Here is a 23,917-nt window from a genome sequence, read left to right on the forward strand (position 1 = left end):
TTAGACCCCTGCTGTCCGCCTAGGCCTGCTACTTTGGAGCTCTCCCAGGGACTCCCAGAGAGTTCCCATTGGTTGGGGAAGTGCGGTAGGAGGGATTTCCGGAGGAGGGATTTCCTGTTGGTGTGGTGTGTCCTGGGAGAAGGCCGCGTGCGTGGCATTCGCGGGAGTTTTGGAAATAAAGTTTGTTCCTGCTTGAGTGGCTCATGATTTTGTGCCCAGCCAGACTGCGGCATTTGGTGGCCCATACAGGGAACGCCTGAATCTTGGGGGTAAGTGAAATTGCTCGCCCCTGAGGGAGAGCGAGAGAATGGGTGACCATTTCAAAAAACAATGTGTTATTGTTTTGATTTATTTTGTTTTGTTTCAAGCTGCCTATCCCTAGAACTTTCTCAGGCAAACTGGGAAAAATGGTTGGCTCAAGGTTTGAAGTTGTTCAGCCCTGAGGAAGAGAAAATTGATACAACGATTTTTTGTTCCGTTTTTGTTTCATTTTGCTTCGGTTTTGTTTTGAGTTATCTGTTTGAGTTGCGTTATCCTTTTAGCAGAAATATGGGGTTGTGACTCAATTTGGCTATTGCTGGCCTCTCTCAAGTCCTCAGAAACTCATGGGTCCTTCTGTAAAAGGAAAAAAAAAGCATAATACTTTACTTTTCTTAATATCTGTATTGTTAAAAATGCTACTCCTAGAAAAACACCTGAGAGTCATAATTTACATGCAAATATCTACAAAATCCTAAGTAAAATAAAACTAGATTAATATAATCAAGCTAGAAACATTTATCTAGAGTGTATAATCTTAGTGAACTTGTGATAATTAATGTCCAGTACTCACAATCTCAAACTGATGAGGGTACTTTAGTAAAGTCTCACAGTAGTTAAGCATAAACACCCATGTAATAGAAGAGTTTAGGTTGAAAGCTTGCTTATCTAATCTCTGATTTACTGTATAAGTTATTAATGAAATAATTCTTGACCCCAAACCTATTGACCTCATTGGGTTGAGATTCACAGTTCATCTCTGGCAATATTTAAGAACATTTTTATCATTTATTTTTTTTAAGTTATTAATTTTCTTTATCATGATACTATGTCACTTCCTTTCAAGTTATGTATCTTAATACCTTAGAAATACTACTTGATTAAGAATCAAGAGACCTGAATTCTAACCATAATTCTGGTACTTTTTTGACTACGGAAAAATAATAATTTCCATGGAGGTAGAAACTACATATATTATTATTAATACCAAGTTTTCAATGCCTAGCAGAGATATGAGCTGGCACAATAACCATTTGTTGCATGAATAAATAAATGAATGGAGTCATTTAACCTCCTGTACCTCAGTTTTCTCATGGAAACAGAGGTGATATATGTATCTTGCCTGTATAAGGTGATATATGTTATCAGAAGTTCCTGGGAATCCGTTTATATACAAGAAAATTGTTTTTATTATAAGCAGTGCTAAAATTTAAATTCAATTATCATGATTCACCTAATATTGGTCTATTTTACAATGTATTCTATAAGCCTTTTAATATTTTTTTAGGATAAAGGGGAAAAAAGCAAACGTAACATTTTGAAAGGATTAACATAAGCCATTACTGTTTACTCTTTGTCATTTTTGTTATTGGAACAGAGCAAAGATACAGATAATTTCACGGGTACATAATTCAACAGTCACATGTTCTTGGCATTATAATATGTCTTTGTACTTTTATTTGAATGAAAGTTTGTCTAGTTCTGCTAATCAAACTAAAACAAAATGATGTAGTATTGGTGAGTGTATCTGGCTCAGGATTTCCTCATCTTGGACCCTGCACCTTACTCCACACAGAATGACATTACTCTAGATATGTCCCACTTGTTTTTCCTCTCCTGAATCTAATCACTTATTTTTAACAAAAATCAGTGAAATACCTAGTGAGTCACAAACACAGGCAAAGAAAAATGAGTAAAGTCAACATAGTTGAATGAGAGAAACAGAGACATACCATATGCACATTATAATGTGATGAGAATTGACCCAGAGCTCCTTGCTATGTCCCCTACCACCCAGAGATAACCCTGCCTCTAATGATACAGGAACTTGGAAGCTATCAGATGTGGCATTTGCGGGAGTTTTGGAAATAAAGCCTATTCTTTTCCACATTGTTATATAAGTGGAGAGTTTCAATTGCTTTTCTTTAATGGAAAATAAAAGCAAAAAAGAACAGTGACAGAATCCTGCCAGTTACCTTCAGTTTGAAGAATGTAGCTAAATGAAACTATTCCTCATCAGGATATTTTTAAATTTACTGTGTTTTGGCTCCAGAACATAGTCCTGACCTGCTCAGTTCTTGGCCAAGATGACTTTCTGGCTCAGTAATGGGGTCAGCTGCCTCAGACCCTACAGAATGCAAAAGGAAATCTCAAGAGACTGACAATACTCAAAATAGACCAGGTCACTTATTGCAAATATTAACATCATCAAGTAATATAAAATCTTCTGCCTAGTTCACCCACTCAATCAACCTGCTGTACTTTGCAGTCAATAATTTGTCATGTCACCAAGCTTTAGTTAAATTTGCCATCAACATCTAGGGTGTTCTAACTATTTAATTCAGAAAGACAACTTTCACAAATTTTGGAAAAGTTCCTTTCTAACAGATATAAAATCCTAGTGGTAACTTCTCTTTTTTAGTAAAGAAAAAAGGTCTTGTTATTTTAAATAATGTTTTGGTTGCTTGTGAGGTTTCTTTTGACTAGATAAATAACAAGTGGTATAATTATTTTAGTATGAGTGAGTCCACAAAATTTAAGTCTCTAAGAAAATCACATTTATTGAAAGGCAATAACTTTTTACTACATTTAAGACTACTATTAATTGTTCAAGATTAAATTAGCTAAATAACTCTTTCATAATGGAAACTGAGAATACATTATCACAACACTTGTGATCATGGACTGCCTATTAGAGTGGAATCAATATTAACAGCAACCAAACAAATAATGAACTTTTAAGAAGAAAATTGAAATGATATTATACAGGTAGTAGTATTTAGTAATATTTTGAATGTTAGTTATATTTAACAAAGGGAATTTTAAAAAAATACAAAACATTGATTTGCAGTATTTTTTAGTACTTCATATTTAATTTATTCAAAGCAACACAATCTTGTGTGGACATACATTTCATAGACATACAGAAATTTAGCAAATGTTTATGGCTTTATTCCATAAGGGAAGAGAGATGTACTAGTATTTTCAAAATCAAATCTAAATGAAACTAGCTTATATTCACTCAGCCCAGTGTTGAAACTGTGAAGAATCTTGAGTGCCACAAACTACACTTTGGAATTTTTGTTTCTTATACCTGTGACCTCTGTTTTATAATTCTGTATTTTACTCCAAAAATAAAAATATTCACCCATTTATCATTGAATTTAATAAAGAACTTCAGGTTATTCCATTAGATACTCATTTTAAAGATGGTAAGAGGAGTAGAATAAAATCATTCTTAAAGAGTTAGTCATAACCAAGGAAAATCCAGGTGTGATCACAGGAAAACATTTCTCGGGGATAATTTAAGAGCATTACTAAAAGTGTGGGAAGCCGTACCCCACCTGGATGATGAGGAAAGGGATGATTAGCTGAGCCATTGTCTGAAGACCACTGAATCACTGGTTCCTTTTAAAAATGATTGGCTCTTTTTTCCTAAAGATGGGTTTTAAATTTTAAGAGAAATTTCAACCAACAGAGCTGAGAGAGAAAAAGAACACAGATCTTGAATGGTTCTTAATTTCTTAAGCCAGGAGTAAGGTAAGATATGAAATCTTTGCTTTCATAACTTTCAGAACCAAACTCAGTGAATTATGCTCTGAGAGATTACCAAAGTCACCCTAAACTCTTGGTTAGGTCAGTGATTTGAGCTATGTCAGGAGCTTTTACATCAGAGGACAAGAGGTAATAAACTTCCACAGTAAACTATAAATCAATATTACATTTTAATTTCATACTCCATTTCCCTAAATTAGAAAAATATTGACTTAATTGCTACATTTAATATACTTCAATATTAATAGGCCTTTAAATGGAAATTATCTTGTTTTGGACTAGTATCATCAGATCTTTATTGTAGCACTTTTTCAATGTAAATATTAAGATTTTTTTTAATAAGGGCCAGTTAGTTGACCCCAGTCATGGGCATCCCAAGTTCTGATAGACACAGTCCCCCAGTGTAGAGTGGCAAAAGGACGAGATCGTCTTGTTCACTAACCCATTCAACTACATCATATGCCACCAACTGAGTCTGTTGGTCAAGCAAACAATGTTGGTTTCTATAAGAAGTTGATTTGAGAGAGAAGAAAGAGTTCTGTTATAAATATTTATTTTTATATTTTAAATCCTAAGATGTAATACTGAAGAATGTGCACAACTGTTCCTCTGATTGAACAATTTTATATAATTATTTTGTCATGACTTTATTTTTGTCATGATTTTTAAGGATAGAATTTTTAAAATTAAGTATTATAATTCATTTTCTAGGTATAATCATCTGAAAATGAAAATTATAATTTTTCTTGGACTCTTGGGAGTTACATTTTCAGCCCCGGTAAGTGTCTCATTTTACTCTTGATCTCAGAGTGTAAACCTATGGCTATCCCTTATTTTACCTTTTTTTTTTTTTCTATTCTTAGCTTATCCCACAACGCCTTTTGTCTGCGAGCAATAGCAATGAGGTTAGTTTCAGTAACAATATCTCCTGCATTTTTTTCATAAAACCTCAGTGGGAAGAGATAAAAGTCTTCTTTCGATTTAGCCTACATCCTATCCACTAGCAAGAGCATATCCAAATAAATTCCAAACTTAGTGTTTGCTACATACAGAAACTTGCTTATAAAATAAGCTTTGCCCCCACCTTTGTTTAATTGTGAGTTCTTCAAAGGCAGAGACAATATCCTCTACATATTTTGTTCTAATAGCAGTTAATTCAGATGTATATTGATATACAAAATGACTATTTAAACCACTGAACTGGGATAAAATTGTGTAATCTCATATACAGCAGAGATGATGTTACTAAATCCCAACTTGTTATTTTCAACTCTAACCTCTAATAGCTGTGATTCAAGCACATAAGTTTTGTGGAAATAACATCTCACTTCTAACAGGGAACTGGTTAGCCAACTCTGACTTGTACTGTATTTGTAGTAAACATTGTTATTAATCATTTTACCATGTATAGTAATCTTTTCATATTTTCTTTCCTTTTCTAGTTACTTCTGAATCTGAATAATGGTCAGTTTTTGCCACTACAGCTTCAGGTATCTCCACCTCAATTATCAGTTTAAGGAAAACATTTTCCTCTGCTCGACATTTTGTATGAGAACAAAATGACATATTCTGATTCCACAAAATTTCCATTTTAAAAGTTATAAATTTGCTCCACATATTATTTTCTGTTTGTTTGTTTTGTTTTGTATCAGGGATTGAACCCAGGGGCACTTAACCACTGAGCCACATCCCTCTGCCCCTTTTTTATGTTTTTTTGTTTTGTTTTGTTTTGCTTTTTTGTTTCTAATTTTGAGACAGGATCTCCCTAAGTCACTCAGGGCCTCACTAAGTTTCTGAGGCTGGCTTTGAACTTGCTGTCCTCCTGCCTCAAGTTACTGAGGTTATAGGTGTGCACCACTGGGTCCAGCTAGTTCTGTATATTCTAATTTTATTTGAAGATTAAAGTAAAAAACTGTAATCTAACTAGCATTTATTTTTTTTGAGAACTTCTTATATGCCAGGCACTAATTATCCTACTATAGGATAGTTAAATTAACTATTTTACACAAAGTCATATCCACCTAACTAGTGAGAAAGGAGGAAAAATCAAGATGTGAAATCAGTCTAGCAAGTACAGAAGTGGCACTCTTTTATCTCCCTCTTTCTGCTCCATATTTCTCATGACCACTAAAAATGGAACACTGTTTCTGTGGCTCATGAATCAAGATGTTGTCCTTTTTGGTATAGCAGCATTGAAAATATAGAAATTGTTTAGATTTTATTTTTTTCTTGCTCGTGACTGATTTTAAATCCTTTTGATCTAAAAGAGACGTTCTTTCTTTCTTTGGTATGCTCCCAGGGCCCATTTAATTCATGGATCCCCCCCTTCTCTGGCTTTCTACAACAGCAGCAGCAGGCTGGAATTCCAGGACAGCCGCAGCTCTCACTGTCAACTCTAGACCAGTTTGCTGGACTATCCCCAAATCAGATATCTTTCCCCAGACAAGTCGGTTTTGCCCAAGGAGCCCAAGCAGGCCAGCTGGGCCCCTCACAGCCTCAGGCACTGCCACAGACCCAGCAGGGTCCTAATCACGTAAGTTGGGCCAATGTTCTTGTCCTAAGAAAAGAGAAGTGCACATGGAATGTGACCATGAAAATGAATCAGCCTTTGGAATAAGGCAGAAGAGACCTAGTCAAGAATTTTTTCATAAAATTCTGAAAGTTCTTCCTTATATTCTTTGATTTTTAACACACACACATAATAATAATAATAATAATAATAATAATAATAATAATAATAATGTTAAAATCAGCTAATAATAATAATGTTAAAATCAACTATTCTGGATATAACCAGAAATCAAAAGCATCACAAGTTTTAGAGAAGGTAATTAGGAAATTTTCATTTTAAAAAGACAAATTTTGTTAATGATAGTTAATACAATAGGTCATCCTTTTTTGGTAGATACTTGGTAATGCAAATGATAAAAGTTATATGGCTAGATCTATAGATAGCAACTTGAAATTTTTAAATAACAAAGTTTAGTTTTTTTAGACAGCTTTTTTTTTTTTTTTTAGCAGATGATGCCCTATGTATTTCCCTTCAAAATGCCTCAAGAACAAGCACAGGTGAGTGAAGAGAATACCATTACTAATAAGTCAAGTGGCTACTTATACCCTCCACTATGTTTTCTTTTATTCCTTAGCTCTCTGATAGCCGGGTTATAGACACTCACACCATGGTATCATTCTGTCTAAATACAACCATTATTGAACTGGCATTAGTCTGTTGATGATGGGCTCACTTTGCAAGTTAAGAACAGGCAGCTAAAAAGAATCTCTAGGATCCCTGAATTCCTAGGAGATTGCTATATTGGAGATAAAGGAACTCACTAAGCCCCAGGGGGTGCCCTCTCTGCATCTAAAGTTCTGGCATTTAAGAATAAATGAAAAAGAAATCCAGGGGCTGAATGCACAATTCTAAGTGTTGTTGCAGAAGGAGATGCATTCATATTTCTAGTTCTCCTGGAGCAGAGCTATAAAAATACACACCTATTAAACTGATAAGATATGGTATGATGTAGAGCTAAGAAACACTTTCCTACATTATTGGCAGTTAAATTCTGCTGAAAACATATCCAAGTCCTCACATGCAGTATTTCCAGTTTGACTCAATATTATAATCAATGAGTTCCACTAAATAAGAGAAATTTTTTAAATGAATGTAAACTAATAGAATAATTATATTAATATGGAAAACTCTATCAGTGTTAGGATAATTTATAATACTGGGGTTCAAAGAAACAGGACTATAGATAAATTATATCATTCACCAGTGGAGGACTAATCTTTTTACCAAAAGTTATACTACTTGGCTCTTCTGTAATTACAGTTATGTGACTTTGTCTCACCCTATTCCCATTGCAAAATAGAACTTAATTCTAGACATTATCTCATTCTATGCCAGAAGCACTTAGAGTCAAATATGTGACAAGTACAACTATTTCATTTCAAGGATCAGGAAAGTTAATCTTAATGAGATTCAATTTCCAATCCCAATGAAGTAAATAGCTGAGTTGGAATGTAATTCTCCACCCTTTTTTAAACCACTAAACCTGTGGCTCATCACCCTAACTTTACATCAAAATCACTGGTGATAATTCTGAAAAGTACAAATGCCCAAACCCTATTGTAGACTTTAATAAATCAAAACCTGCAATTAGAAGACAAACATGTTTATCTTCCAAAATGCTCAATTAGGTGATTTTGATTCTTAACATGGATTAAGAACCACTTCACAAAATATACTTCTCTGGAACAACCATTGCTTGTTGTTCTGAAATTTCATGTCTAATATAATCACTTATTTAATGATGCAAAGAAACAAAATAGAAGCTTTATGCATGTACTATGATATGCATGAAGAAGAATAAGTGGAAGCCGATACATGATAAGGTGGGTGATGGGTATTTTGCTACTTGTCTATTATTGGATTTTTCTAATATTATGAATGCATGTGAATTATTTTAATAAAGTGGCAATTGTTACATTTTCTAATAATTTAATAAAGAATAAATGTCTTTTTTCACTCGTTATGATAGGATTTCTAATATCATGTCCTGTATAATGATGATTCTCAAAAATATTAGGAAAATGTAGCATAGGTTATCCTCCTCTTGGGTATTTGCAAAGTAATTTATATATGAAGTTTTTAAGATGTATTTTATTTTAAAAAGGCCTCTTTTAGCTTGTTGAATCTGCTATATCCTAAATTGTTTTATTAAGTAATCTTACAAACAAAGTCCAATATAATGTGTGATCTAAGTTTTAATCTCGAGGAAGACTGCTTTATCCACTCTTTTATTCATACCTAATAATAATATGAAACTGCTATACATAAAACCACTTTAAAATAATATTGACATTAGAAGATTAAAAGTATGACATATGATGATCTAATGGAATCTCTTATATGCTTCTGTGATTATAAATAGATGCTTCAATACTATCCAGTGTACATGCTCCTACCCTGGGAACAACCTCAGCAAACAGTCACTCAGTCACCCCAACAAACAGGGCAGCAAAAATTTGAGGAACAGGTACTGAGAGTGTTTTACTTATTTTTATTTTTTTCAACTTTATTTATGTATGTATTTTTCAGTGCTGGGAATTGAACCCAGGGCTACTGCATGCGAGACAAGCACTCTACCACTAAGCTACATCCTCAGACTTATCTGACTAGTTCTACCTGAGAATATACAGATTAAGGCAAATTCTCAGAGAAAAAGTAACTGAATATATTTGATGCAAATAATCAACAGCTTGACCTGGTAGATAAAAGAGGACATAGTGTTTTCTTCTATAAATCACTTGTGTAAATTGACTTGATAATACTCCAAGTCTGGATTCTAAATTAATTAAGTCAGTGAATGAACTCTAATAAAACCAGAGGCCAAAAGCTGAATCACCTCTGAAAATGAAGTTTTCTTACTTTAAAATCTGTTAGCATCCATCTTTATCTATCTATCTATATATATATATATATATATATATATATATATATATATATATATACATGCATATAGTTATTACTTAAAATAATAAAATGCAAAAAATAATAGCAATCTTGAAGTATCTCTTAACCACTAGATCTTGAGTTAAAATAAGATACAAATATATTTAATTTTGTGAGCCTACAGTGAATATTCAGAATTACACTGTAAATTTAGGTGGCCCATGCATAACTAGCATTCTTTTAATCAAAACAGAAATGTCTTTTTTAATAGTTTAATTACCACTTTAAAATTTGTCATCACAAATTGCAGAAAACTGAAAATTATACTTTAAATAACTGTCGATACTAATTCTAATTCAATCATGTTACTTTAAAGAGAGTTTTTATCCTAGAAATAATATAGTATTAAAAGGATTCTTATTAATTTAATAATTGTTACCAACTGAAGCACGAATTTTTAAAAAAGCATTTAATTAGTATAAAAGATGTAATCTTAAGTAATAATTTATCACAAACTTGTAACAAAAATCATTAGTAAAACTAATGCATGTTTCAAAAATCCAACAGATACCATTCTATACTCAATTTGAATATATTCCACAAGAAGAAGAACCTGTGAGTAGATGAATATCTTTCTTTTTAAAAAATCCTTTGAAACCATTTGCTTAATTATTTATTAAATATATAACTGTCTTTCAGCTAAATATCACCAGCAACACTTCTCTAGTTGAACAAAGTTGGATTTATCCACACATTACTAATGAGGTGAACACACAGGAGACCCATGGGGTATGTTCATAGGAAGTTGTGAGCATGAACTCACAGGACTTGGATTTACATTAGATGTCTGGGAGAGAGTTCAGAGTTTGTTCTGAAGTGGGTATAGTCAAGAAGTTCTTTGATAAGTACTTTCAGGATTCCTACCCAGAAGGCAGGATAATATAGCCAAGGCAAAGATTGTAATTGGTGAATGAGCAACAGTCATAGTATTTTCCAGGCTGTGAGGACACAAGTACTTTTGTGACTTGCACAATAACCTTGCTTTAAGCAAGACCAGGAAGTTGTCTTGTTTTTTTAATTTCATCAAGTGCAGAGACAACCTTCTCTGGTGTTGGTGTCCTGAGACTGTTTATGCTCATCAAGAGAACACCAGGGCCTAGCAGGAATGTCAGAAAGCAGAGCTTCCAGAAGTGAGGCAGAACTGGATGTCCAGCCAGGGCTCTAATATAAACACTTACATCTCTCTTTCTCAAATCTAAACTCCTTGCTACACTTTTAAGAAAATAATTAAAGAAGTTGGGAGCATTTAAATGCTTTGGCAGAATATGTATAAGTACCACAGTTTAGACTTTTTAAAACTTTCTGGTTTTTCAGGGTGTACCAGGAGGACAACAGCAATTGGCTCTTGACACCCTCTTAGGCACAGCTCCTGAAACTGTTGTGATGGTAAGACTCCTGACAACACTTTGCTAACAACTGGAAATCAACAACTGATGATTTATAGGTTCCTTCACTAATGTTTGTTTCAATATAAACTTTATTATATTTCCATCAACAATTATTGGTTCTTCTTCTATAATCTTTTGCTAGTCAGGATTCAATTCAGTCCGTTCCTCAAATATTATCTATTCCAGTCACTTTTGTTTAACCCTTATTTAAAAGCAGCATCAAGAGACCATATTTGTGGACTATATTCAATCTTGCTAAAAATAATTTATGATACGGAAAACCAATAAAGGCCTTATTTATTGCTTTTTATCTCAACCTGTGGCTTTATATTCTTCCCAATTTTGATGTCCTACTTGAACCTATAACCATTTTGTTTTCATTCTCTTTCTATAGCCAGGAGGAGGAGTGCTACCATATTTACAGAAAGAAGTGATAAAATTTAGACATGACAGTGCAGGAGCTTTCATGCCTTCCACCTCACCAACACCCAGCAACACCAAGGCTTTTGCTTCTGCTCTAAATCCAACTATTGCCTCAGTGCTTCCAGAAGAGAAGGTAGGGTATCCAAAGATTCATTTAACATGAGAAATTTCTGTGTAATAGAAAACATAAAGCTAGTACTTCATTTACAGGCTCAGTCATGAAAATAACAATAAAACAGGAAGTGATATTGGCCAAATTATATTGTTATATTTTGTTCACATGCAAATATGCAACAACATATCCATCATTATGTACAACTACAGTGCACAAATTAAAAATATGGCAAAAACAATATAATCAATACTATAGTAGAGTATATGGTCTGAAGCCTCAATAAGGTGTCAATCAATCACTTCTGACTAACAATTAATCAGACTGTAATTTAATTTTAATATAATATGAGTTTCTTATGGAATTCTATTTTCTCACTAGGCCAAGACTGATAACCTAAGAGAACCATAAGATGTTGTTTTAAGCATTCAGAAATTTTGGGTAGGTATTGGCCAAAAGTCATGCATCAAAAAAACTAATAAAAAATTCTTAACAAAATGATTATGAAAAAACAATCTAGTGATTATTTCTACCTACAAAAACATAATAATTATGAGACTTCTAACAATTTTTAAAAATCAATATTGACTCCTGACTATATTGAATCAGTTCTCCCACTTCATTTCACTTTGCCAGCTAAGCATTTTAATAATGCCAATATATCCATATTAGCTTGAAGTAAAACAAAATCTCAAAATAATAAAGAAATTTCATAACAACCAGGAAATTTCAATTTTGATGTCCTTAGCAAACCATAATTGATTAATTGCCTGTCTCAATGAGCTTGGTTGGCTGTTGTAGCTACAGTGGGAGTTTGATAGAAGGGCAGCACTGGAATGACACTAAAAAGTAAAAATACACATGAAAAATCCAACTATTTGACCCAAAATGAAAACCAAAAGACAAATATTTTGAAATCTCCTTCCTGCTGCCTGTGAGTCTCTTCTGATCCCTCCTTTCATGAAAAAGAATATTCAGAATTCTTCAGATAAAAAGTAGTTTATAGAAATACCATCAGGAGTGAGTACTATCCATATCTCTTTAAAAAGCCTTCTCATTAAGGTACTATTTTGCACAATACAAGTCAGTTTATTTAGTCAGAAATACTAAAGAGATTTCAGTACAGCTTGACTTTGCTTAATGTGAAATCAATACCAGTGTAAGTAAAGCTTTCTAGTTCTTTAATAAGCAATTTACAAACATCTAGAAAAATTTACACAAACCATTCTAATGATACCAAAAATGCTCTTCTACCTTATTTTACAGAGAAAATGATGCAGCAGTGCCCTGGATGTCAATTTAGACTATTAGCTTCCTCAATGCTAGTATCAGTGCTTTGAAATGTGCAAAATATCTTCACTTTTCTCCTGAATTTGTCCTACTTACAAATGGTATTGTAGTATTTAAATATGTTATTCAATTATGCAGTAAGTTCTATATTCACAAAACTTGATTTCTTTTCAAATATTCTATCATTGCATAATCTGAAGTATAATAACACGAAGAACAAAGCTAATATCATTAAATCAATTGGAAAATTGTATTAATAAAGGATGACTCTGAAAAATTGTATTATCCATGAGAATAAAGATATACTGTCAATTGATTTGTGATGGGTGTGGTGATTGAGACTGATGAACTTAAGTATGTCCCTAGCTTTCATATGTCATCACCTCTATATTTCTTCCTGAACACATTCAGTCAGCTTCCTTCTGTTGCTTTCCTTATGAAAACCAAATTTATTTGGTGACAGACGTTGTGAAATATATATTCCCAATATAACACATCTTCATAGAGAAATAGATGTCCTCGTCCAAAAGGATAAATTCCCAGGAAGTTATAGGCTTAGTCTGCCAAGGCAGCATTCTATAGAGAAGAGAGCACTGATTTGGGGTTTCATCAGATTTTTCCTTGAACCTTTAAGTTTCTTAAACAATCTTAGATCTCTCAGGTATAAATTAGATATAAAAATACTTAACTTTCCCTATTTCTGAAAGAACTACTTGAAATAGCTAAAGATTAACTGGATGACTAGTAAAACATTATTTCTGGATGGTTCTGTGAGGATGTTTGGAAGATAAGAGTATTCAAATCAGTAGGCAGTGTAAAGATTACCCTTACAACTGTGAGCAGGCATCATGTAATCTAAGGGCCTGACTAGAACAAAAAGGTAGAGGAAAGCAAATTTGCACTTTCTGCTTGAGCTAGGGCAAGCATCTTCTCATACTGTTAAACATTGGCATACCCAGTTCTCCGTCTTCAATCTGGGACCAGGATGTACTTTGGGTGTGGACTAGTACTTCCCAGCCAGCTTTCCTGGGCCTTGGATTTGCAGAGGGCAGATTGTTAATCTTAGCTTGCGTAATTCCATTCTATAAGCCAATAGTTTTCTATGTATTCATATTTATATAATTACTTCTGTCTCTCTAGAGAACATTTTTTAAAATATATGGAGAGTATATAAATGCAATGTCAATTATATAAGGGCATGAAACAAATAAGTATGACATAAACAAAATTAATAATAAACTCTCAGAAACTTATCAAGAATAAATATTTTATTGAAAAAAATTAGCATCAAACGAAATATGTTGAACTCATTTATTTATTCCAGGCAATATTAACAGGCCATTATCACCCTGGAAAATTCTAACTGATCCAGTTGAATCACTCAAAGATTGAAAATAAACTACTAATCTTTGTTCTATACCAATCTGTTACAGAAACATGTTGAGTTTTGTTCAAGTATTCATCTGCAAAAATTAGGTTTGAATACCTGAATATTAGAATCACTGTCAATGAAATGTTCTTTGTTTCCAAAATATTTTATGAAAGAGCTTTAAATTCTATCATTTTGGCTACTAAAAGTAGGAAGACAAGAGGTAAAGCTCATGGAAACAGCATGAGAATACCTGCAACGAACTATGGTTTTCATTTGTCTTAACCCTGTCAACACACTTCTCTCCCAGCCCAGATTAAAACAAAGCAGAAGCAGTTATATTTTGAACAGGTTATGACCAGAAAAATTCTATGTAGAATAATTTTTCTAAAAATCAACTTTGCTTTTACTTCAAAGGGGAATGAAGGGAAAGGAGGGAGGGTGGGAATGGGAAAGACAGTAGAATGAATCAGACATAACTTTCCTATGTGCATACATAAATACATGACCAGTGTAATGCCACATCACGTACAACCATAAGAATAGGAAGTTATACTCCATGTATGTATGATACGTCAAAATACACTCTACTGTCATGTATATCTAAAAATCACAAAATAAATAATTAAATACGTAAATAAAATACATTGTCTTCACTTGTAATTCACAATAGAGCTTCAAAACTTTCCCTATCCACCTTTCTCCACTGGGTTCTTCCTATCTAAATGTATTTTAACAGCATTAGTTCTAGACTGTAATACAGAATCCATGCATGACCTCACCTCCAGTATTACATCTGTTATTGAATTAAAACGGAGAGGAGATGTGAAGAATCTCCAAGAAGACAAAGTCATTTAGGCCTCATGGTGACTTAACCTTGCTTGATTTGCAATCATAAGCCAAACAACTTGAGCTATTTTTTATTAATGCTTATATTAAAGCAAAACAAATTCAGAAATCAATCAGAAGCACCAACAAACACAGAGTGAGTATGCAACAGGATAGACCAAATAAGGCAACTGTGTGTTGGTAACTAATGTTTTTGCTTTAACTCTGAGACATTGAAAAGTAGATCCTCCCCCTTGTGATTCCTCGGTGAAGCTCCCCAATCACTTATGGTTTGGAGCTACCCAATTAATTCATTAATTGCTATTCACTAAAATAAACTCTTAAAAGTTGTATGGTGCTTCCATTTAACTTTTTAACACATCCATATCCAATCTTTCATCATAACCTAATAATACTTTAAGTGTATAAGTGAATTGTACAGTTTGACAAGTCTAAATAAATATATATACCTTATAATAACCATCCCATCAAAAGAGAACAATTCTAACACCCCATAAATTTCTTCCTGCTCTTTTCTGGTCAATCTAATCTCCTTACTCTTATTGTAAGCAATTTCTTCTTTTATTTCTATCACAATATGTTACCTTTGCCTATTTTATTTAAATCACACCCTATGCATTGCTTTGGTTCTGGTTTCTTCTACTCAATTTAATGCCTCTGTGATTCACTCACTCTTTTGCTCCAATGTCAATATTATATTGTAGGACTATATATCACATTTTTTAATCCATTCTCTTATTCTGGAACATTTGTGGTATTTCTGTTACTGAACAGCATGAATTAAACTGCTTTGAATATTCATGTACACCTCTGTTTGTAAACATGTGTTTTCATATCATAGGATAAGTATATGTAAGTATAATTTTAAATATGCATCAGTGTAGCTGTGCCATCTGCACCCTGGTAAACATGTATAAAAATTCTACTTCCTCCACCTTCTAGCCAACATTGATAATTGTTTGCCTTTTTTAAAAAATATTTTCCTGAATTCCTCTCCTGCTACACATCACTTAAATGACAATCTTTGCAGTTTGACCTCAGTTCTGTTTTTTCTCTTTCAAAAACCACTGCATGAACATTTCTATCGTGACTTTAATAGCACTTATAAGGAATCATTGACTCTTAAATCTGAACCTCAGCATCCTTGTAGTCTAATATATTAAATACTGTAGTTAAGATTCTGTCTTTAATTTTAGCTATTTTAATGAATAGGAAGAGACGTCAATGACTTTTAATTTGCATTTGCTTAATGACTAATTATGTTACTTTATTGTCAATGATTACTGGCCTTTTGTGTGTGTGTGTGTGTGTAGTGTGCTTGGGTTTGAACCCAGGGCCACTCATATGCTGAGCAAGAGCTCCACCACCCCTTAGTCCCCAAATATCTTTTTTGAAGCTTACTACTTCTTTGTCAATTAACTTTTAAAGAATGTAAGACAAAACAAAATACTCCCTTTTCGCTCACATTTTTTGATTCTCATCCTCCTTCCTATAGGTCTATTTTCATCTGAAATAATTTCCCTTTAATCTGAAAATTAAATCTCCAAGTTTTATTTAGTTTATGCTTAATGGCTGTGAATTCCCTTCATTTTTATTTTTTAAAAAAAGTCTTTTTTATCCCCACATTTTTGTAGATAAAATTTCTGGTCATAAAATTATTTTCTTTCCATACCTTAGAGATGTCATTACATTATCTTCTGGCTTCCATTCCTCTACTAGTTTGGATGAAGTTTCCCTGTACAACACAATGTGTCTTTTTTTTTTTCCTTAGCTGTTTTAAGCCTTCATGTATCTTTGGTGTTCAGCAGTTTAACTACAATAGGCAAATTAGGTGTGGTTACCATTGTATGAATCCTATTTACACTGAACTTCCTGGATTTGTATGTTGGTTTTGATCAAATTTAGAAAAGTTTTCTTGTGATTCTTTTACTTGTTTTTGGTTCCATTTTTTCTCTTCTCCACTCTCAAACTCCAGTTGCGTTTATATTAGATTACTTGATATTATTCCTCAGATCATCGAGACTTTGTTAATTTATTTTTCTTGAGTGTGTCAGTTTGGAAAATTTCCATTGACCCTCAAATTCATTAATACTTTCTTTATTATTTTCATACTGCTATTTAATATCATCTACTAGGTTTCATATTCTGTATTTTTTAATTTTAATTCTATGATTTCCATTTGATTTTTTGAATAGTTTTCTAATCTCTCCAGAAATTTCCATACTCCTCATTCAATGTATTAATCTTATTTCTGTCAACATTTAAACATGTTTATCCTAGTTGTTTTAAGGTTTTTGTCAGCTGATTTCAGTGTCTAGATTTTGAGTCTGTTTCTAATGACTTTTACTTTTGAGCGTAGACACATTTCCTTATTTCTTTCACATATATATTTTGTTGTTGTTTCTTTTTTCAACTGTGTGTTAACATTGTAAATGACAAAACAGAAACTCTGAATTCTACCATTTTCCTCCAAAGAGTGTCCCTCTACATTGATTTTGTAGTGGATTTTTTTGTTTGTTTGTATTGTTGTTTGTTATTTACTTGTTTATATATTTATTTCACACTAGTCCTTAGTACTAGGGCAAAACTCAGTCCTATCAATGTGGGCTTTGACCTGTGGGTTCCTGTTCTGGTATTCCAGTGGAAAGACAGGGTGTCTATCAACCTAAGTTGGTAGAACTCTAACCTTGGTCTCTAGAGCAAAAGGAAACTGCTGGAATCTCTGTTTGGCCTTTTCAGATTTGTAACTGTTGTAAAACCCTGGGCTTCTTAATATCTCACCTTCCACGTGCATGGTTTGGAAGTCCATCGAGGATTTGGGTGAAGAGTATACTCAGACTTTAAGGCTCCCACTTCAGAGTTTCCCTTCTTTATGGGACTTATCCCTTCAGCTATTCCCAAACTTTCTCCTCCAATGCCTCAGGTTAAATGACTGACTTTCTTCCTGTGTAGGATAGCTGTCTCCACACCCAGCATGTGGGGAATGCCTATGAAGGCAGTCAGACAGATGTGGCTCTCAACCTTATCACAAGAGTGTAATTTTCTTGGGGTTTTGCCTACTTTTGATCATTGTGTCTTCAAACTGTTGTTTTATCTTTCGTTCATTTATAGTTGCTACCAAGATAAAGTTCAGTGCAATATAAGCCTCTTTATCACTGTCAGAGGACGCGGATCTGTACTCTTAGTGTTTTGATAGACACCTTGGCTTTCCACCGGAATACCAGTAAAGGAACCCACAGGTCAAAGCCCACATTGATAGGACTGAGTTTTGCCCTAGTACTAAGGACTAATGTGAAATAAATATATAAACAAGTAAGTAACAAACAACAACACAAACAAAATCCACTACAAAATCAATGTAGAAGAACACTCTTGAATGGCCTTCTCTTCATTTTCACTGTCACTGGTTTCCTGAAGGTCACCATCATCTTTCAGGAGGATTAGTAGACAACACCTACAAATGTGACAGACTAATAGAGTGATTGTTCAAAAAATGGAAGCCTGATTATGTCCCCACCTTGCTTCAAACTACCCAATATCTTCCCATTGACCTCTGTTTAAATGTCAAACTCCTTTACCTGGCTTAAAAAGTCCATTATCACTTGGTCCTAATGATACCTCTGTTGTACATGCCCTTATCATTATACTCCAGCCAATGTTAACTCTTTTGTCTTTCATGGAATAAGTCATGTACTTCTGATCTTTGAAATTCCAGTCTCTTTTTCCTCTTTTTATAACATTTTTCCTAATCCTTTTAATATGTCTAAAACCTTATAAACTTTTAGATCTTAATTTCTGTGCATTTCTATGGTGAATACCATAAAATTTCCTCAGTCATTTCACACACAAAAAAATATTCTTAATTTTTTTTGTCTAATAAGCTATAGGCAAACTTTCCTGATTGCCATTATACAGTGCCTTGCACATAATTAAGGCAACATAAATACTTTAAAATTTACCAAAAGTAATCTGCTTTGGAAATTATCTAATTCTCCCATTTCATAACTTAAATGGCAAAGGCCAAAAACTGAGCAGCCCTATTTCTCTCAAAAAAAAAGAAAAATAAGATATGAAAATGCTATGGATACACTTTGTATGTAAATCAAATTCTATTAGCAAAATGCTTATTCTTTGTATCTTGAAAATAAAAAGTTAATATTTGCCTTCTAAGATGCCCCATTATGATAAAAATCATTTTATGGCTGGTTTCAAAACTTTTCTTATCCCAGTCAAAATGCATCCTATTTTTAAATATAACTGCTTAGAGTATTTAAAATTAAAGGACTATATAATATATGTGTTTTGTTCAACCGAGTCTGAATGAAACCTTTTATACAGAAAAACAATTTTTAAATAATAGATTATAAAGTTATATAACCCCACTATGATTCACTAAGTGCATTTTTCCCTAATTCATTTCCTGTTCCTTATGCTGTGGTTAGGATCTGACTAATTTTGAATTTAGTCACATAGTTTATTAGATTTCTAATCCTATGTTCTTAACTCGCTAAGCCCACTTTATTCATCTGTAAAATGGAGATACTTTATAGTTTATCCCACAGGGCTATTGTGTGTACTTACGTGTGTGTGTACAGTATTATTATGTATTTAGAGAAATTCACATAAAGCATTTGTCAGTTTTTAGCACATAAACTTTTTGGAAATGTTACCTTAAGTAATACAAAGCTAACACATCATTTTCTAATTGCAAGGACCTTTATGATTTAGCTTAACTGGAATCTTTGTAAATCCAGAAATCTTACATTTTGATAATTCAAAGACAAAAATAAGAGTGTAAAAACTTGAGATTCTGGACCATGAATGTGGAGATCAGATGTATACCTAAAGGAGACTATCAGTTCAAGCACAAAACTTTTAATATTGATGCACTGTCATGTAAAAACATCATTTTTGTTTAAATTGTTAAAGCTAGGTGGAAAAGGGGGAGGGGGAAATTTTGTAATTTAATGCTGAATAAGTGAGTGGTTATCAAAGGTCAAGAGACTTATCCAAGTTAAATCAGCTGGTAGGTAGAAGGACATGATTCATACAAGGAAGGATGAGTATGCAGGCCTTTTCCTAAACCTCTGCAAGAGGAGCTGAGAAATTTCTATTCAGAAGTCACAGGAGACTGTCTACAGAGCACCATGTAGTCAGACATGGTAGAAGTCCTGTAGACTGTGTTTATTTTAAAGTATTTATCTTCTTTTTAAACATTTCAGAAAATAATATAATATTTGTAACTGATGTGATTCTGCAATCTGTATATGGGGTAAAAATGGGAGTTCATAACCCACTTGAATCAAAGTGTGAAATATGATATATCAAGAAATATGTGATGTTTTGAACAACCAACAATAAAAAATTTTAAAAAATAATAATATAATATTTGTGTGTATATATATGATAGTACATAAAAGGAGGTGTTTAAAGAAATTATATGTTTTTGCAGAAGGAGATGGAAGTTCTATATTGAACTACATACATTATGTTTTAATCTATGTCAAATATAATAATTTTTGTCATTTAAGACGTTTAATTATACATCAAATTATTAATAAAATTTGTTATAAAATTATACTGGTAAAATCATGTTATGTGTGGGGAGAAGGTAATGAACAGGGCTTTTCAGCTGCTGGCCTTTGGGCTATCAAGTATAACTGATAAAGAACATCAGGGAGGTCCAAACAGATGTTGAGCAGCTTAATTCATACACTGAATATGTATTTATTAAGCATATACTTGATGCCAATGTAAGCCGGACCCATTCCATCAAAACGGGAGGTGAACATAGGCTTATCTGGTAGCAGCTCTAGCATTTTGTCATCGTAAACCTAAGCGCAAGAACTTTGCAACCATTTCCCTTTTTAATAATTGGTAGCCAAGTAGCCAAGGAATTGAAGAATTGACATTCACTGAGATTCTATGACATTCACACAAAAGGGTTCTAATTATTTTGCAGGAATTTACAGCCACTAAATTCACTTCTAGTTATATGTATAATGTCTGGAGAGACTTTGAAGAGCATGCAATCTCATCACAGATTTTTACAATAAAAATTTCCCCCTTAGCACTGACAAAGAAGCCAACCTAGTCAAAGCTAGATCATGTCTCATGATTTTCAGAGAAGACAGTGATGGTTGTTTAAAAAATACACATGTACTGAATTTCTACAAACTATCCAGGCCACTGATGTAGAATAAGATATTTATGCTCTCTCTTGAGGTGAGAATCAGTTAATCCACTGCTAAAGCTTAACACACTGTGGTTTACAATGTACATTTCCCCAAATACTAATTCTAATCCATTAATGATAGTAGGGCTTTTTGACTTGGTTTATTGCTAAAATGTTCCAGCAAGTATTCTCATTCCTATATCACCCACTCTAAAAGTATTATAGTTGAAAGGACAGAGAGAGGTAATCTGACCAATTCCATTTGCTACACAAAACTTCCTTGCGCAGTAGTCAATCTGTGGTCACCCAGCCTCTTCTTGACTATCCACAGAGAGGGGTGCTTTTACTCTTTAAGTAGTTTTTCCTTATAGAGCATTTTAGCATCTTGTCATATTAATTTTTGCCTCTGCCATCTAAGTCCCATAAGATAAGCTTATAGCTTCTTTATATGACAATGTTTCCAACTTCTTTATATGAAGCCACTCAAACTCTTTTGTCCAGGGGAAAATGTCTTAGCTGCATGGATTGTACTTGTCTTTCAAAAACAAGCATTTGCTGAAAAGTTGGAGAGTGAACTGAGCATGCATCATCCTTTCCCTGGATCCTTCCCTCATTCAGAATCTAATAGCAGAGAAATACTTCAGAAACTAGTTTTCCTAAAATTTTGAGTTTTTAAGCTTCAAATGCATAAGGACAATATACCAAATAACTAAATACATTCACCTAGATTGACCAGTAATTAATATCATGCCAACTTTTGATATTTATTTCTTTATATTATGAAGTAAATTTTGTGATTCCCCTACTAGAATTTAGAATAAATAAATTGGGATGAAAAAGAATAGAACACAATAGCACATACCTCAAAGTAGAATGGCATAGAGCATTTCAGCCTGTTCCTCTTGTAGCAAGATACGAACTGTTTTATAAAACTCTTGTATCAGGTGTGTGTATATATGTGTGTGTGTGTGTGTGTGTATTATGAAATATGGGTTTTTGGTTTTGTTTTTGTTGTTGCTGCTTTATAAGAGCTTTATAGTTATACATAGTTGTTGGGTTCATCCTGACAAACTCATAAATGTATGGAATTCAATTTTGGTTCATGGTTTTCTGTATTCCCTTCCCCTTTGTGGTGACCATTTTTAAAACTTTGAAAGCCACTTTAGAAGAATCATTACAATCTTACCAAGAAAGATAGATTGGTATTGTGAACTGTGCTGCCACAAATCTATCTTTCTCAGTAAGATTGTAATGATTCTTCTAATAGAACCAACCTAGAGGCCCTTCAGTAGATGAATAGATTTTTTTAAATGTGGTATATATACCTGATGGAATATTACTCAGAAATAAAATAGAGTGATATCATGACATTTGCAAGTAAATGGATGGAGTTGGAGAATATAATGCTAAGTGAAGTTAGCGGATCCCAAAAAAACAAATGCCTAATGTCTTCTCTGATATAAGGAAGCTGACCATAGTGAGGTTGGGAGGGGAAGCATGGGAGAATTAGATGAATTCTAGATAGGGCAAAGAAATGAGAGGGGAAAGGAGGGAGAATGGGGGTAAAAAAGATGGTGGAATGAGATGGATATCATACCCTAAGTAGACATATGAAGACACAAACTGTGTGAATATACTTTGTATACAACCAGAGATATGAAAAATTGTGCTCTATATGTGTAATATGAATTGTAATGCATTCTGCTGTCACATATAACAAATTTGAATAAAAAAATTTTAAAAAAGGGGAAAGCACTTGAGTCAGGGAATCTGACTAAAGAGCTAGTATAAAGTCCAGGTGAGAACAAGGAACTAAACTAAGGAAAGAGCAATGAGGATGGAAGAGATTGACCAAGACTCTAGAGGAAGGGAAAATTTAAAGGTCCTTTGATGTGGAGGAAGCACAAGGGAAGAACATGGTGGTCTCAGATCTCTTGCTTGGATAACTGAGTGATGGATAATCACCAGGGAAGGGAATAAATTAAAATGAGGAGCAGATTTGAAGATAAAAATATTAAGTTTAGTTTTGAATTAGTTTAATTTGATGAGCCCATCCAGACAAATAAATGGATTTTGACATTAGATAAAGGACTCTGTGTGCCGGGAAAAGAGTTTTATCCATAGGCATAGTTCAGGGAGTCAGAACTAGATTATATTACTTGGTGCAAGTGAAGACTAAGAAGATAAAAGTTCAAGTAGAGTTAATTGAGGAAAAAGAATCAGCAGATATAAGGGTGCTATTAGAAGAAAAAGAACAGGAAATAGTGGTTTTAAGATGAAAAGAAAGAAAAATAGGTTTCTAGGATGAAAATAATTGCCATGATTGAATGTCAAAAGAAACAAAACAAGGAGAGGACAGAAAAGCATTTGTGGCTTCACAATTGAGCAGTGATTGGCAACATTTTAGAGTAATTTAGGTAAGTAAAGAAACCAAAACACAAGTTTTAGGAAAGGAGGCAAATAGTATGACACACACACACACACACACACACACACACACACACCTGTCATCCCTAGCCCAGGAGAAATCAACTCTGATCCCAGAGTAGGTCAAATGAAAACCAGTATATGATAATACTAGAGTCATTAAATTAGGTTACTAATGAAATTGGTTCTCTTTAAGTCACTGAGATATGGTTAGATGTTAACTTATAGGTAAGGAAATTCTAATGTTTTTTCAGGGTTTGTGCGGATTTTCTAACCTTCTTCAGTGACAGGATGATGCACTGGGTAAGAGTGTGGAATTAGGAAGCAAATTGATGGTGTTCGATACAGTCTGCATCAGTACACTAGTTATACTTCCTTAAACCAACTACTAATATCTTCAACTTCTCAGTATCTTTATCTGTACAATGGAATTATTTGATAATTGTGCTTATAGAAAGCTAATTTAAGAAATTTAATTTTATTAAATTTCTCAGTGTATAAAATAGCTGCAATACTCCAGTACCAATAACCAATAACTTAGCATTCCTCATAATAG

At 33.3% G+C, this 23,917-nt stretch overlaps 1 protein-coding gene across 1 annotated transcript; it reads left to right on the top strand.

Moving 5' to 3' along the window:
- The first annotated feature begins 219 nt into the window (after positions 1–219).
- Positions 220–12,853, top strand: Odam (odontogenic, ameloblast associated). The gene is made up of 12 exons (XM_015505262.2): positions 220–269; positions 4,525–4,591; positions 4,677–4,718; positions 5,256–5,303; positions 6,113–6,346; positions 6,832–6,882; positions 8,748–8,852; positions 9,836–9,883; positions 10,643–10,714; positions 11,111–11,272; positions 11,633–11,692; positions 12,518–12,853. The coding sequence occupies exons 2-11, from the start codon at positions 4,541–4,543 to the stop codon at positions 11,660–11,662; spliced, it is 843 nt and encodes a 280-aa protein (XP_015360748.1). The 5' UTR covers positions 220–269; positions 4,525–4,540; the 3' UTR covers positions 11,663–11,692; positions 12,518–12,853.
- Positions 12,854–23,917: the final 11,064 nt, after the last annotated feature.

This window comes from Marmota marmota, unplaced genomic scaffold, assembly GCF_001458135.2.
Source record: "Marmota marmota marmota unplaced genomic scaffold, marMar, whole genome shotgun sequence".
NCBI classification, from domain to species: domain Eukaryota; kingdom Metazoa; phylum Chordata; class Mammalia; order Rodentia; family Sciuridae; genus Marmota; species Marmota marmota.

Coding starts and splice junctions, on each gene's coding strand:
- Odam (XM_015505262.2), top strand. CDS start 4,541: ATGAAAATTATAATTTTTCTTGGACTCTTGGGAGTTACATTTTCAGCC. Junction 8,853..9,835: donor AGCAAAAATTTGAGGAACAG/GTACTGAGAGTG, acceptor AAAATCCAACAG/ATACCATTCTATACTCAATT. Junction 11,273..11,632: donor CAGTGCTTCCAGAAGAGAAG/GTAGGGTATCCA, acceptor TTTTCTCACTAG/GCCAAGACTGATAACCTAAG.